General features: G+C 39.6%; 2 protein-coding genes across 2 annotated transcripts; one reads left to right on the top strand and one right to left on the bottom strand.

The window, feature by feature from the left end:
• Positions 1 to 1098: 1098 nt before the first annotated feature.
• Positions 1099 to 2155, bottom strand: LOC18013840. The gene is given in 2 exon segments (XM_006418927.2): positions 1099 to 1176; positions 1178 to 2155. Coding segments are annotated over 2 exon segments (1056 nt in total).
• Positions 2156 to 7221: 5066 nt separating this feature from the next.
• LOC112084480 lies at positions 7222 to 15347 on the top strand. The gene is given in 9 exon segments (XM_024153624.1): positions 7222 to 7603; positions 7606 to 10407; positions 10410 to 12371; positions 12492 to 12619; positions 12922 to 13068; positions 13422 to 14549; positions 14603 to 14780; positions 14848 to 14964; positions 15208 to 15347. Coding segments are annotated over 9 exon segments (6984 nt in total).
• The last annotated feature ends 1063 nt before the right edge of the window (positions 15348 to 16410 follow it).

Below are 16410 nucleotides of genomic sequence, written 5' to 3'. Positions count from 1 at the left end.
AATCTCACACATTATTTCAAATCTCATCATTAAAAAAAAATGCTTAACTAATCTTAATTCTGCCTTAACAAAACGTCTTTAAACTTATATTATTACATCTTTTCATATATAATATAACCTTCGAGTAAAAGAAAAGAGTAGTAAAATATTGTATCTCTCATATATTTAAGGAAATTTAAGTATTGAAAGAACGAAGACAATTGAAAGAACAAATAAAAATATCATCAGTTTGTCCAAGGGCTTTTAGAAGGAAAGGCGTTTTACATCGAGTGTGGCATTGGTCACACAATTGACGAGTTGTATCTTTGGTAGGAACCACTTGAAGTTTATAATGCATAATGTCGATTGTGGATCCTAGCATGAAACGTGAGAAGTCCCCAAAAACACACTCAACATGTAAAGTGACCAAACAATCAGCACATGTGTAGAACCACTTGCTTGGATCCAACGCCGTCTCGCAAATATCACACCAATATTTATCGCTCGTTTTCTCACCATAACATAGGGAGAGAGGGTGTCTATCGTATTTATGCTTCACTGTTTTAGGCAGATTTGCACAATAGAAATCCAGACTAAACTCAGAAACATCACAACCAAGCACCTCAGAATAATTGAACTTGTTGTGACATGAATCACACGCGCCTGTACTGAGTTTGCCTTTGTAATATAAAGGATTTAAATGGCCATCATGTATAAATGGTTCAGAAACTGAACTGCAATGAACATCTAGAGTTGAATGTCTAGAGATGTACCTGAAACCAGTCGATGGTTTTTCACAAGCGCCACACTGAAACCACTGCTTTTGGGGATCTTCACCTCTGGCATGTAAGGTAAATGGTATGCTGGTTGTTAAGTGCCGTCTCTTCATTGGGAGATTTGCACATTTTTCATGAAGAAAATAATCACATTGCTCACAGCTATATATCTGATCATAGTTGAGAGGAAAAACGCATGCTTCACATCGTTTACGTTCATCACAAATAACGTTTTCACTATTAAGCCTTAGATTATGCTCCTCGTGACTGAAATGGTTTATCAAGTTATCACCAACCACCTTAAATGGAAGAACTTCGATTTCTTCAGGTATCCCTTCGAGTTCTATCCCATCCCATACTTTGTAGCTTGTTGCGCATTGTGAATGAACAGCATATTTGGGACAAATGGAGCAAGAATAAGCCCCATAAAACTGATTTAAGGGTAGACGACAAACTCCACAATTTGAATACCCTGGACCAAGATGATTAGTGCGAGAAATGCGATGATCATGACGGTTGATGATTATGACCTGCGGTAGATCAATACAACTTCGATGGACCATGAAACCACATGGAAGACATAAATAACAGCTTCCTTCGTCTTCATGCATCCCACAAACATTACAAGTAAATGAGATCCGTCTTGATAAGAGAGTAAGATGATGCTCATGGGTCTTGGAATGCTTGATAACAAGAGGTGGTGGGATTTTCACACAATCTAGGCATATGCTGAAGCCGCATATCGAGCAATAATACAAGACAAATTCCGGTCTCACTCCGCACAAAACACATGCCTTCTCAGCATCATCGGAGAGGGATTCGGATATGATGATGAACTCAAGAGGGTGACTAGGGTGAAAAGGAAGATTTACCTTCATTTTAACATTGATACACTCCACGTGAACGTACTCATCACATGAAGGACGTCCAAAATGATATGTACCAGAAACTCTTTGCTTACATACTCCGCAACTATCTTCGCTTTCTGTTTCCTTTAAAAGGAAAAATGGAAGTTCTTGGAGATTCAGTTCAACAACAAGGGGAAGTGGTGGTTTCCTTGCACATGACGTATCAACGTTGAAGTCGCATTTGGAACAATGATAGAGATACGTCACATCAACAAAGATATTGTTGCCGCACAAATCACATATACTTCTTGGGGGATTCTTTGTGAGCCGGAGAGGATGGTCCGACCGGTGAGAAGGATGGTTGATTTCAAGTGGTGATTCGGCGCATTCCTTGTGAAAGAAAGCACCCTCGCAGTCAGAAACGTTGCAGCGATAGCCTCCATAGTAACAACCACCATGGTTCGTACTGCAGCCGTCACACGAGCCGAGAAACCGAGATGTTGAGATCAAAGGATGTTCGTGAATGGGCAGCTTAATAGAAGATGTACCCATGGTTCTTTAAAGAGTTTTTCTGTTGAGAACAAAGAGTTTTTTTTTTTTTTCCCCTTTGTTTTCTGTATTGTTGTGATCTCGATTTAAGTGCATGTATATATGCATTTCTAATTTTTCAGAACATATTTTATTACCAATTGCCTGAGATGATCTGTTGGAGTGGCATCATTATCCACCCACCGCACACATAAACATATAATTTATTGATTTATATAGTCGTTGTGCATGCCATTAATCAAATTTAAATTCAGTGTAGGGTATTGTTATTGAAAAAAAAAAGCCTATCATAACCAATAAATAAAAAAAGACCACCTTTTATAACGAAAAAATGATATTAGTGTTGTCTTATTGTTTTTTTTTTCAACCACACATTCATTAAAATTTGTTTCCTTGATTAGTTAGCCAATTAGGAAAAAAAATGGCTACATAAAAAACATCCAAAAACTTCACTCTAAATAAAATCGGCTAAACAATTTGCTTATAAGCTTAAAGAGCGAGAAATCAGAGAGAGTGAAAAATCTGGAAAAACAATTGATTGACATTGCGGTCTAGCCACTTCGATGATCTGGTGACCCAAAAAGTTTTTGGTTTGGTTTCCATGACACAATTATGATAAATGACCACTGTAAAAAACAGTAAAATACTTAGCAAATAAACGGATTATATAATGAAAGTAGGCTGAAGTTCAATGGGTCATGTGAACGATTATATGTTCAAGTTGGTTGTTAGATGACGGTGACTGATGGCGGTAATTTTTATCTATACCAATTAATTTTATAGTTAGACATCCATTTTATCAAAAATTACAAGTTTAATAATACTTAGAAAATATTAGTACACGTTTATATCAGTGTTGTTGTTTTTGACAATATAATGCATTGCCACTTTCTTAAATAGGTTGTTTCTTTTTTGTTAACTCCCGCAAATATTCTTTTAAAATAATAGAAATAGATTCTATTCTATTCACTTAACAACAACAACAACAAAAAACCTGTAGCACATTAAGGATGGTAGTTGAATTATTAGTTAACTTTAACAACTAAGAATTGAGTCATAATACATTAAGTTTGGTTTAAATATTAGGTCATCTATAATACTGTCATTAAAGCGTTGTAACTTGTTTAAGTCAAGTGTCAGCCCAATGATATATAGCCGCCGGAGGCAATACAAAGCCATGGAATAATAACAACAATAATTATAGTTTGATGTGTGTGAGGTTATGAGCTGTATCACAGTGGACATCTTCACACACAAACACAAGTTGCAAAACCAAACAAAAGTAACTTAAAAAGTGGCGAACTAACATGAAAAATGAATGAATATAATGTTTCAAAGTATTTCGACCAAAAATAAAAAAATAATAATGTTTCAAAGTATTGATTGATCTTCATGTAGTGGCTTTGGCTTCACTTAGGTTTTTACAAAACCATTTTTAATAGGAAATGCCGTGTCGGATTTTGTAGTAAACGGTTTTTCACTTCAGAAATCTATCGTCCCAAGCGTTCGGATAAAAAGATTAGAAGTCTCCAGTTCTTTAGGACGAATATCCGGGCAAATTTCAGCAATTTCCAATAATTTTTAATTTTCAAAAAGATCCAGAGTAGAATAAAAAGATTTATCGACAAACAAACATTTGTCTATGTTGCGTCAAAATCGTAAACGGTTGCCATTAAATTGATATTATGCATTTTGGTTTACTAAATAACAATATATTAAGAAAGTTTCAAGTAATTAAGTTAACAAGAATGCAAAGAAGATAATTAAAAAAAAACAAAGAATAGGATGCCAAAAAAATTAATTTAAGGGTGTGAAAAACAAAAATAAAAATGGTCAATTGAAGAAGTTCAAAAGTAAGAAAAATATATAAATATTAAAAGAAAAAAATGAGTGAAAGAAATTACTAGGTCATTAAAATTTCTTTAAAAAAACACAAAATAAGACTGATAATCGAATTGAAATCTAAAAATCTATGCGCAGATTTTTTCCATAGTAAAAAAAAAAAGATAGAAACTAAATGATAATATAAAGCATAGATGAATTAAAAAAAAAAAGTCTTAATCTTAGAGGGAGACTCCTGAATGCGTATGGCTAAGTAGTCTAAATCCTAGCCTCCCGTAAAAGAATTGAGTTCCCCACTCATCTGCGCCCAACTTCTTGACGCCATATTATATGTACTATCTGCATCTATAAATAATTTTTGGATTTGCTAGAAGTTGTTGTTATCCAGTCTGAAATAGCTTGCTTTCCCAAAATATGGAGAAACTAACCTTCCATACGAAAATGGTAATTTTATATTGTCTACCTCCAACAACAGAAATATGTAATGGGGTCTTCAAAAACAATACTGGTTTGTACAAAACCAAGGCATCGAAGGTTATAAGAGCATCTCTATCCATGAACCCTTCTTTGGGGTTCATAGGTATTTAATATAATTTTTTTTTTTTTAAGGGTGATGAGCCCCAACCCATTTTGTCCTTCCAACTATGAATTCATGTGTGAGATTTATATGATTAAAATAATAATATTTTTTTAATTTTGTTGGAAATCAGAAAAAATTTTAAAAAGTTAAATCGACGAAGAACGCGAAGGAATCTGAGTTTACGTAGACGAGGATAACAAAAAAAAGCAACCTTTGAACGAAATTAAAAATACGCCAAGATGAAATTATATAGAGACAAGAGTAGCATAAAAACGAGAGAAATAAAATGATTAAAAGCTAGAAATTGGCAAAATCCGAAAAGAAAGGAAAAATCGAGAGGCAAATCCAAAATTTAGGACATGAGCAAAAGGAGAAGAGAAAGAGGATTGTACCGTTTTCTTCTCTTTTTGTCTGAAAAGAAGAAAGAAAGGAGAAGAAGAAGAAGTGGAAAAGCGAAGAAAAAGGAGATGTGAAGAAATCCTAAAATTTCTCTACCCACAAAACCAATCAAATTTCACCACGTTTCCAGTGATACTCAGTCATACGAGTTCAAAAGTATGACTCCAGTCATATGGGTTCAATGGAATTGAGCTTATTTTATTATTTTTAAACCCAACAAAATTGACAAGCCCCACTTGTAAACCTCTTATAATACTCTCCGTTGGAGCTGCTCTAACATCCTGTCGTTTGGTACATATCAGTTTATCACTCTTGCAAATAATTACACTAAGCATTAAGCATTCCAAAAAAAAATTTAAAACCATGTTGATATATAACACATGGGCTTTTAGATTATAATTCTGTAGAACAATTTTTGAAAAAGCAACACTTGTTGATAGAATACTTGCAAACTAAAACTAATAATTGGCCTGAATATAAAAAGTTATGTTCGATCATCAAGTGAATATTATACATGTGGTAATAGTTTTAGCTTATACCAATTTTGTGGAGTATGTCAATGGTTTTCTCCTTTTTTGTCAACCGACTTCATCAAATATATTTATTTTGCGTTAACGTAACCCGATCCATAACTATTAATTAGTAAAACTAAGTGAAAATAATATAAGCAAAAATAAGTAAAAATAAGTAAAATATAAGCAAAATATAAGCAAAAATTAAATTAATATTCAATTTATTTTGATGTACGTGTTTTATATTCTAATTTTCAATTTGTCAAAACTGTAATAACAAACATTTCAAGATCAAATATACATTACTCATGGTAACTTCATTTTATACAATGAAAAGTTAATTCGCAAATCAATACATGTAATATATAAATCCATAAGATGTAATATTATAAAGATGAATGGAACTCTCCAATGTTTGACACTTTAATTTTAAAAGCAAATGAAAAACTGAATGTGCATATTTATTTATTTATCTAAATAAAAATATTCAAAACGGAGTAACGGAAACCATGTAATGTGCATATTTATTTACTGTTTACAATTCTGAGTTTCCAGATTTGAATCTTGGTATACAAACCACTAGATTACAAACTCTTTAAGAAAAAAAAAATACTAAACTACAAACTTCAGTATGTTAAAAATTATATTTCCAAAGAATAAGGTTATACATATATAAGTCTCTCCACATATACTCGGAATGTTATACCAGCTCCAACACGGATTCAATAGTGGGGTTCATCAACTTTTTGGGTGTAAAATAATATTAAAAAGTTCAAACTTAGAACAACTCATCTTTTCTTGAAGGACCTGAAGAGTTTGTCTCTGTTTGGGGTCAGGATATGTGGTCGATTGTGGTTGGTCCACAGAAAAAAGTTTTGAGATCTCAAAAATATTAATAACAAAATACTTTGCTCAAAAAATTAATAAAAAAGCCCAAAAACCTAATTATGAAGTTCAGGGTTGGAGCTACTCTTACAACACGTCTCGTCCGAAATTTAAGAGAAGAAAGTAGTTTGAATTATAAATCATTTCACATATGAAATATAAAATCAGTAATCACTAACATTCTCGGGAACAAATCGCTTTGACAAAAAAAAATGTATATCGTAGCCCTCAACGATGAACGAATAAAACTAATGGACCTTTGTGTAAGAGTCGTGACTCCACAAGGCAAGATGGGTTACACATGGAAGAGCGGGAATAACACAAGTTTGCAAGTGACACGTAGGATGCATGATGAATGCTGACGTGGCACTACTGATCCAAGGAAAGGAAGAAGATCCTCATAACAAGAAAGGAAGATCAGAATCTTAACAGAAAATGGAAAGGAGATATACTCGAGACAAAAGGGTATAAATCCCAAGGGAAAGGGGCTCGGCAGGTTTGGCCGTCCCGAGCAAGAATTAAGAGAGCAACATTCACAAGAAGCTGAGTGAAACGTGAGGTTCTTGGTGAGTGATTGTAATCTAGTTGCACAACTGTTGTTGTGTTAGGTTGGGTAGATTAGGAATTGGTCAGTGTCGAATTGCTGTGCAAGGTCGTGTAAAACTGATTAGACAGATCATTTATGACTGTCTAAGTGATTTCTAATAAGAGGCAAAAAGGTGTTTTGCAAAATCAGTGTGTTCAACGTATAGTCTCTGTGTTATATCCTTTACATTTGGTATCAGAGCCGGTTGCCTATCTAGATCAGTGGAACTATATCAGGTTTAGATTCTGTGGTGACTGTGGATATCATGGAGACCTCCAAGGAGTTGATTGCTGTGCATAAGCCACTGATACTTCGTGCAGGGAACTTTGGTCATTGGAAAGCTCGTATGCGACATCATATCAGGGCCATTGACGAGGACGCTTGGACCGCTGTGGAACAAGGATGGGAGTACCCAACTGTTGTGTCTGAGGATGAGAATGGGAAGAAAATCCTGATTCAAAAACCCAAGAACACCTGGACTGAAACTGAAAAAAACCTTTCGAAGTTTAACTCTAAGGCTATTTCTGCTATCTTTGCTGCTGTTGATCTGGACGAATTTGGGATCATCCAAGGGTGTGATTCAGCAAAGGAAGCATGGGATACTCTGGTGAATCATTTTGAAGGCGACACAAGTGTTAAGAGGACTCGAATGATCATTTGGCTTCTGAATTCGAGAACCTCAAAATGAGTGCGGATGAGTCAATTGCGAGTTTCACCACCAAGCTGAGCACTATTGCGAATGAGGCTGCTGTCCTTGGGAAAACATACAAGGACAAGAAGTTGGTCAAGAAGTTGCTTAGATGTCTACCTCCGAAATTTGCAGCTCACAAAACTGTTGTGAAATACTCTATGGATACAGACAACCTGAAGTTTGACAAACTTGTTGGTCTACTTAAGGCAGAGGAAATGGAGGCAACAGATGATCAGAAGAGTGGTCAGAAGGGTATTGCCTTCGCAGTTACTGATGACGATAAAAGGATGATGCAGGTGGAAGAAAACCTTAGTCTTCTTGCTAAGAACTTCAACAAGATGCTCAAAAGAGTTGAAAAGGGGCAAAATCGATTCACCAAGGTTCAAAGATCAGACTCGGATCGAGGAAATTACAAGAGGACCGAAAGTGACCGTTCTGGAAAGAAACGAGACCTGCAGTGCCATGAGTGTGAAGGTTTCGGCCACTTCAAGAGTGAGTGTCCTTTGACTAAGAGGAAAGAACTGAAGTGTGGAGAGTGCAAAGGTTTCGGACACACCAGTGCCGAATGTCCTAACAATCTGAAAAGCAAGGACAAGTCCATGATCGTGTTTGAAGACTCTGACACTGATGAGGAGGAGGAACCAGAAACCGAGAACCTTATGCTTAACTTTATGGCATTAACGGTTCAAGATGAGAAGAAATCTCAATCGGCACTTACAGATTCGGAGTCTGAATCAGAAGAGGATGACATAGATCCCAAGACAGAATACCGCAAACTGTACGACAACTGGGTGAAGTTGAGCACAGAAAATCTTCAGTTAGTAAAAGACAAGGCACTGTTGAAGGCACAGCTCAACATCTTTGAAATGGAACGAACGCCTCTATCAGCTGATGAATCTGACAAGTCAACCGACTTGAAGGGTGAAGTGGACTTGGACCTGAAGGATGAGTTAGCTAAAGAGCAAGAAAGAAGGAAGTTTCTTGAAGATAAACTCGACAATCTGAGGGAGGTTGTGTGTCTTGAAAAGGAGAAGGCAAGAGAGCTTCAAAGTCAGCTGGTTGAGAATCATAAAAAGATCAGGATGCTCAACACTGGAGCTGAGTCTCTGGACAAGATTCTGTGTGCTGGACATCCTCCGAAGAAGAATTGGGGTTTGGGATATTCAGGAGGAGTTCTGATAGATCGTCCCACGACACAAGCTGGTACAATTCCAGTTTTTGTTTATGGAGGAACATCTGTGAGTGAACTGTCAAAGGAGTGTGCTGGAAAGTCATCTGTGAGTGAACCTTCAAAGGAGGGTGCTGAAAAGCCCCAGGTTATAGAAAAATCTGTCACTCAGGAATCAAAAGAAGAGACCATGTGTCTGAAACAAGAGACAAAGGTCAAGCCAATCAGTGGTGGGAAAAAGAAACGAGTCTGTTTCTTTTGTCACAAACCGGGCCACATTAAGAGGAGATGTTTCAAACTGAAGAAAATTATAAAAAAGGCTTGGAGCCAGCGCCAGTGTTACCCAGAACCAAAGCACTTTGGAAAGGTGTGGATTGACAGACGAATTATGTACGGAGATCAGGCGACAATTTGTGAGACTCAAAAGGACTTAACTGAGGAAACTGTCCTTTGTAACTTGTCCAGGATCTCAACCACTGTTCCAAAAGTTGTGAGCAATGTTGCCTACACCTCAACTGATGGTGAAGTAGAGAGTGCATGGTATTTTGATAGTGGGTGTTCGCGACACATGACCGGAGACCTGGAAAGCTTTGATCAATTACAGAAAGTCAAAGGAGGACAAGTTACCTTTGGTGATGGAGGACATGCAAAGATTCTTGGTGTTGGCAATCTTTGTGGTGAGGAACAGCCACAGCTGGTCAATGTGTATTATGTTCATGGCTTGAAGGCAAACCTAATCAGTGTCAGTCAACTTTGCGATGAGGGCTTGAAGGTAGTATTTACACGTAAAGAGTGCCAAGCTCTGGATGAGAATGGCAACGTGGTTCTTTATGGTATACGGTCTGGTAACAATTGTTACATGTGGAGTGCATCGAACAAGTGTCTTTCAGCTCGTGAATCCCAGTTGGACTTGTGGCACAAACGGTTAGGTCACATGAATGTCAAAGGATTAAGTAAACTGGTGAAGGCAGAAGTCGTAAGAGGAATTCCAAACCTTGAGAACTCCACAGATACCGTGTGTGCAACATGCCAAAAGGGAAAACAGATAAAGGTCCAACACAAGCCTCTGAGTGAGATTCGTTCATCACGAATTCTTGAGCTACTGCACATGGACCTCATGGGACCAATCCAGACTGAGAGCATTAATGGTAAAAAGTACATCTACGTACTTGTTGATGACTATTCAAGATACACATGGGTCAGGTTTCTGAGAGAAAAATCTGATGCAACTGAAAGCTTCAAGATACTTGCGCTGCAGCTGAAAACAGACAAAGGTGGCATTATACAGATTCGAAGTGATCATGGTGGTGAGTTTCAGAATGATGCATTTGAAAAATTCTGTCAAAGCCAAGGAATCAAACACCAATACTCAGCACCTCGCACTCCTCAACAGAATGGTGTAGTGGAGAGGAAAAACAGGACTCTACAAGAAATGGCCAGGGCTATGTTACACGGAAATAATGTGGCTCCGCGTTTTTGGGCTGAAGCAATAAACACAGCGTGTTACATCATTAACCGTGTGTACGTGAAGCCTGGAACTCAGTCGACTCCCTACGAAATATGGAATGGCAAGACACCGAATCTGAGCTACTTTTATATTTTGGCTGTGTTTGCTATATTCTCAATGACAAGGACAATCTTAGAAAATTCGATTCAAGAAGTGACACAGGAATGTTCTTGGGCTACGCAGTGAACAGTAGAGCTTTCAGAGTGTATAACTATCGAACTAAGATGGTAGGAGAATGCATAAATGTTGTGTTTGATGACCAGAACACGTGTGTTCTTGAAGAATTCATATCTGATGAAACCGGAACGTTTGACAATGGTGTGTCACACACTGAAGCCCAGGTTGATGAAGGATCTGCCGAAGGTGAAGAACTCAGTGGTGCACATGACCATATTGTGGAGCAGAACCAAGAGTCGGTCCACAAGAATCACTCCTCTGATGATGTCATCGGTGATGTTTTTGGTGAGAGAAGAACCAGAAACAAAAAGATTGACTTCAAAGCCATGGTCAAGCTAGCCTGCTTCATATCATTCTCTGAGCCTACCACAGTTCAACAAGCTCTAGAAGATGATTTCTGGGTTGCAGCATGTCACGAAGAACTGGAACAATTCGTGCGACTTGATGTGTGGGACTTAGTGCCACCACCACCCAATGTCAACATTGTGGGGACTAAGTGGATATTCAAAAACAAGTCTGATGAGGACGGCAATGTCATCAGAAACAAGGCACGACTGGTTGCACAAGGCTACTGTCAGATTGAAGGGATTGATTTTGACGAAACTTTTGCTCCGGTTGCTCGTTTGGAATCAATTCGCCTCTTGTTTGGGGTTGCCTGTAAATTGAAAATCACTCTTTATCAAATGGATGTGAAGAGTGCATTCTTGAATGGTCTGCTTCAGGAAGAGGTATATGTGGCTCAACCCAAGGGCTTTGAGGATCCTGAATTCCCGAACCATGTCTACAAACTGAAGCGGGCACTCTATGGTTTGAAACAAGCTCCTAGAGCTTGGTATGAACGACTGGCTCAGTTTTTGATGAAAGCCGGATTTCAGAGGGGAAGTGTGGACAAGACGCTGTTTATCCAAACCATGCGCCGAGACATCCTGATTGTTCAAGTGTATGTTGATGACATAATCTTCGGTGCCACACAACAGAGCTTGGTTGATCAGTTTGTGGTGACAATGACCAGGGAATTTCAGATGAGCATGGTTGGGGAGTTGAGCTACTTCCTTGGGTTACAAGTCAAACAAACTTCTGAAGGCATCTTTGTTTCCCAAAGCACCTACTCGAAGAATCTTGTGAGACGGTTCGAGATGCAGACAAGTAAAAGTGCTACCACCCCCATGAGCACTACGAACAAACTGTCCAAGGATGAAGGAGGACAGCATGTTGATGAGAAACTGTACCGTGCCATGATAGGGAGTTTGTTGTACCTTACTGCAAGCCGACCTGACATCTGCCTGAGTGTTGGCCTCTGTGCACGCTATCAGGCATCACCGCGTGTGTCACACTTGAATGCTGTCAAGCGTGTGATCAAATACGTTAAAGAAACCTTGGATTATGGGATGCATTACACAAAGGAAACTAATGTAAATCTTGCTGGTTTTTGTTATGCAGATTGGACTGGGTGTCTAGATGACAGGAGGAGCACGTCCGGCGGCTGTTTCTTCTTGGGGAACAATATGGTATCTTGGCACAGCAAGAAGCAGAATTGCGTGTCATTGTCCACTGCAGAAGCTGAATATGTGGCATTGAGGAGCTGCTGCACTCAACTGCTCTGGATGAAGCAAATGCTTGCTGACTATGGTATCACTTCTGACTCTTTCCTTGTTAAGTGTGACAATAAAAGTGCAATTGATCTCACTAAAAATCCTGTTCAACATTCTCGCACAAAACATATTGATACCAGGCATCACTTTGTTCGAAGTTTAGTAGAGGATAAACTTGCAGTTATTGAACATGTTGCATCTGAGTCACAATTACCTGATATCTTTACAAAACCCTTAGACCTGAACAGTTTTCTTCGACTGCGAAAGGCCTTAGGGGTGTGTGAGTTTTGAGTTTGCGTGTTACGCAGGGGGTGGTGCACGGTTCATGTATATTTGGTGTACGTTCTTCAAAAACCTCTCTTGGTAAATCACTTGTTGAGCACCTCTCCTGGACTCTAAGTCTCTGCTGGTGGGGAGATGTGTCCCGGTATGATTGTCACTCAGATTGGACTGAGGTGTCACCACACTTTAAGTCTGACTCTGATCACTGGCATGATCGGGGAAGCCGATGTGAGAGTGCATGCCACGGTGAGAATGGTCTTAACTACCAGCCTGTTTTCGATCTGTTCGTTTGGTGTGTGTGAAAGCTACTCAGCTGAGAAAGCTGCACTTAGTTGGGCCAGCAGTGATCACAGAGATCTACCTTCAGCATGTGCAAAAGAAAAAAAATTAATAAAGAAAAAGGGGGGTTAACACAAAATTAATGCACATCGTATGGTGTATCACTCAATTTGAGTAAGTGTGAATGCTCCTCAGCTGGGGGAATGCAGCACTGTGATGATCTTGCATAGAATCTGATAGTACATCTCTGTGATTCATTGTTGCGGTAGGACCATTCGACTGTGATGGCTGAAGTGCACACCTGGCAATGCTCTCCTGTTAGCCTCGATCAAACACGTCTTCTCTTGACTGCAGTGACTGAAAAAGAGAGAGATGCTGGACAGCTGATGGAATGTGTGAAGGCTCCTTGGCTAAGGGTATGCTGCACATTCCCACCCAGAGAGTGAGTTAGCTGATAAATATTGATTTCTGTTTGCTTATGGTGTACCACCCTCACTAACTAAAACCGCTGTGCTTACTCGCTCACACATAGAAGCAGGTGATATTCTTGGTGTGTGTTACTCAGGGTGTGATGTGTTCCAATTTCGAGCCTAGGGTCCTCCTATCTTGAACCTTGTACATTTGTGGGCCTTGTAGATTTTTTTTGGGCATCGACATTTGTGAGGATTTTTGGTTGTTGCACTTATTCTGGGCTTCTGGCCCATTTGTTACACTAACTGTGGGCTGAGTTTGTGTTTAACTAGGGTTCTTTCCCGCGATCCTTTAAAAGGTGGAGGGTGACGTTTCGTGTGTCATGAACCCTAATCGTGTGGTACTGTCTCGAGCCGCTTCTGTCTCTCCATCTTGGGTCACAATGCCGCGCAACACTCGCTCCGCCACTGCCAAGTTGCTTGCCTCCGCAATCGATGCTTCGCGTCGCCGTTCCCCAGCGGACGAAGAAACTCTCGCTGAAGCCCGTCTGCGTCTTCGAGCTAAACGGAAGGCTCTATCTCGCTCCGGGAAAGCACCAATTGAAATTCCAAGTGCTGAAGAGGACGAGAGTGAGGATTCCTCTGCTGCCGATGAGTTCGACCATCTGTTTGCCGGATCGCGGGCATCTCCGGAGGATTTCTCAAATCCCTTTGCCCCCTCTGCTGGTGATGAGATGGACGAAGACTCTGCTGAGGACCTTGAGGCCTTTGTGGATCCCCGTGAGGCAGATCACCCGCTTTACCTGGCTCTTGAGGCTCGCTACTCTGAAAATCGTCGTGAGCAAGTGGTGCGGGATCGCATGCATCCGGAACTTACGCGTCCACGCTTGCGACCCATCGACAACTTTTCCTCTCTAGCTGCTAAGGACAGGTTTGTCTCCTTTCGTCTTCGTTCGTTCCACAATCAGAAGTATCTCCCTCTCGATGATTCAAAACTCGTGGGAGCACGCAAGATCATTGATGATGCAGGTTTGATCTATACGGTACTCGATGTGGAACCCTACAAACCAACTGTTGTCCATGAGTTTTATGCCAATCTGGGGGATTTGGAATATCACCTTGGCACGAACCGCCTTTATGTCCGTGGCTTGATGTTTGAATTTACACCGGAAATCATTAACAAGATGTTCTTGGTTGATGACTCATTGCCTCATGGTGAGTGGGAACGAATCAACATTGATGAAGCTGTCCAGTGTGTGTCCAGCGGTCGTAAGCATCGGTGGGAAGGCTTTCGCTCCCGGCACCTTACTCCTCTCCATGGGGTTATCTACAAGCTGTGCTGCTGCAACTGGATGCCGACAACCAACAATACCACCATGGTTAAGGATCGCATTCGTCTTCTCGCTCACATTGTGCAAGGACATAAGATCAATTTTGGTCGGTTGGTGTACGACCAAATTCTGACCGCCGCTCGGACTCCTGAGATGGTAACAACAAGCTGATGTTTCCCAACCTCATCTTCCAACTCCTCAGTTTTCAGCACACGGTTACGGGCCATCGAGGCGATCAACCTCTTGCTGGTTTTCCTCTCAAGATCACTTTGGATCCGAAAGCTGGGAAGGGCTCTGGCGATGATGAACCTCAGACGGCTCCGTCTCTTGCTGCTGATTTGGACCAGCTGGCTACGTGGCTCAAACGAGTTCAGCTCCGGGTTCGAGGTAAGTGTCTCAGATTTGGTCATCTTTCTATGTTTGTGTGTTTTTATCTAAATGTGCACTCAAGCAGGGGGAGAATATGCTGAGTTAAGGGCGACTGCAAACGGTGATGGAGATGAGGATCGTTCGGTTGAAGGGGAGCAGAGTGGTGGCGCATCAGCTGAGGGGGAGAATAGCGACGACACGAGTGATGATGGAAACTAGATGCATTTTAGATGTATTTTAAGTTTTCGTTACTATGTCTCATCCCTGTGTCTTATGCGTGAACCTTGTTTGAGTTGTTGTGCTTTTGGTTTGATTTTCGGTTTCTAAAAGCTTGTCTGGACTTATGGATGTTTGGCTTTAAAAGGTGTTGGAATGTCCTTCTGGCACATTGAATATCTTTATTGTTTTGGATAGTTTGTATGTGCGTGTTGGTTGGTTTTTTCAGGAAAGCTTGGAGTATCACATTCAGATAAAAAGGGGGAGATTGTAAGAGTCGTGACTCCACAAGGCAAGATGGGTTACACATGGAAGAGCGGGAATAACACAAGTTTGCAAGTGACACGTAGGATGCAGGATGAATGTTGACGTGGCACTACTGATCCAAGGAAAGGAAGAAGATCCTCATAACAAGAAAGGAAGATCAGAATCTTAGCAGAAAATGGAAAGGAGATATACTCGAGACAAAAGGGTATAAATCCTAAGGGAAAGGGGCTCGGCAGGTTTGGCCGTCCCGAGCAAGAATTGAGAGAGCAACATTCACAAGAAGCTGAGTGAAACGTGAGGTTCTTGGTGAGTGATTGTAATCTAGTTGCACAACTGTTGTTGTGTTAGGTTGGGTAGATTAGGAATTGGTCAGTGTCGAATTGCTGTGCAAGGTCGTGTAAAACTGATTAAACAGATCATTTATGACTGTTTAAGTGATTTCTAATAAGAGGCAAAAAGGTGTTTTGCAAAATCAGTGTGTTCAACGTATAGTCTCTGTGTTATATCTTTTACACTTTGCATCGTGATTGACATAGGCAGAAACGATAATCAAACTTTCTAGTGAGAGTTAGAGTAAATTAGAAGAAAAACGTAAATTTTGGAGAGAAAATGTATTGAGGCATTAGAGTTTCTTTATTATTGTGTTAATGAATAATACAACCCTAAAAATCTGTATTTATAACGCCCCAAAACTCTATTCTAATAGGATTCTAATCCTAATTAGGATATCGTACCATGGAGGCCCTTTAGCATACTTTCTCAGATTTTTCTCATCTTAGAATCAACACTTTCAGCATCAAGAAAATAACAAGTACAATAGTTAACAGCCGGTTCAATATAATTGACATTTCTGACAATAATAATCATCATGAGTTCGTCACTAAGAGATACAATGTAGACCAAAATGAGGATGTTTTGTTCTCGAGAAAGCTTGGACAAGAGATTAAGAAGGCCAATTAAAGAGTAAAATCTGAAAGCAAGCCCTACTTTATTTATTAAGACCACACACAAACACACACACATCCTTATTAAGTAAGAAAGTCGCAGATATAACTTACATAGACAATTTTCCTTAACAAGTTCAGACAATTATAACGACAAGGAAATCAATTATGCCTGACACTCATGCACAAAACAATCATATCGTTAAAGAGTAAACAAATGT

The sequence above is a fragment of the Eutrema salsugineum genome, unplaced genomic scaffold (assembly GCF_000478725.1).
Source record: "Eutrema salsugineum unplaced genomic scaffold, Eutsalg1_0 scaffold_4, whole genome shotgun sequence".
NCBI classification, from domain to species: Eukaryota; Viridiplantae; Streptophyta; class Magnoliopsida; order Brassicales; family Brassicaceae; genus Eutrema; species Eutrema salsugineum.
This window is presented reverse-complemented; position numbering and strand designations above follow the sequence as displayed.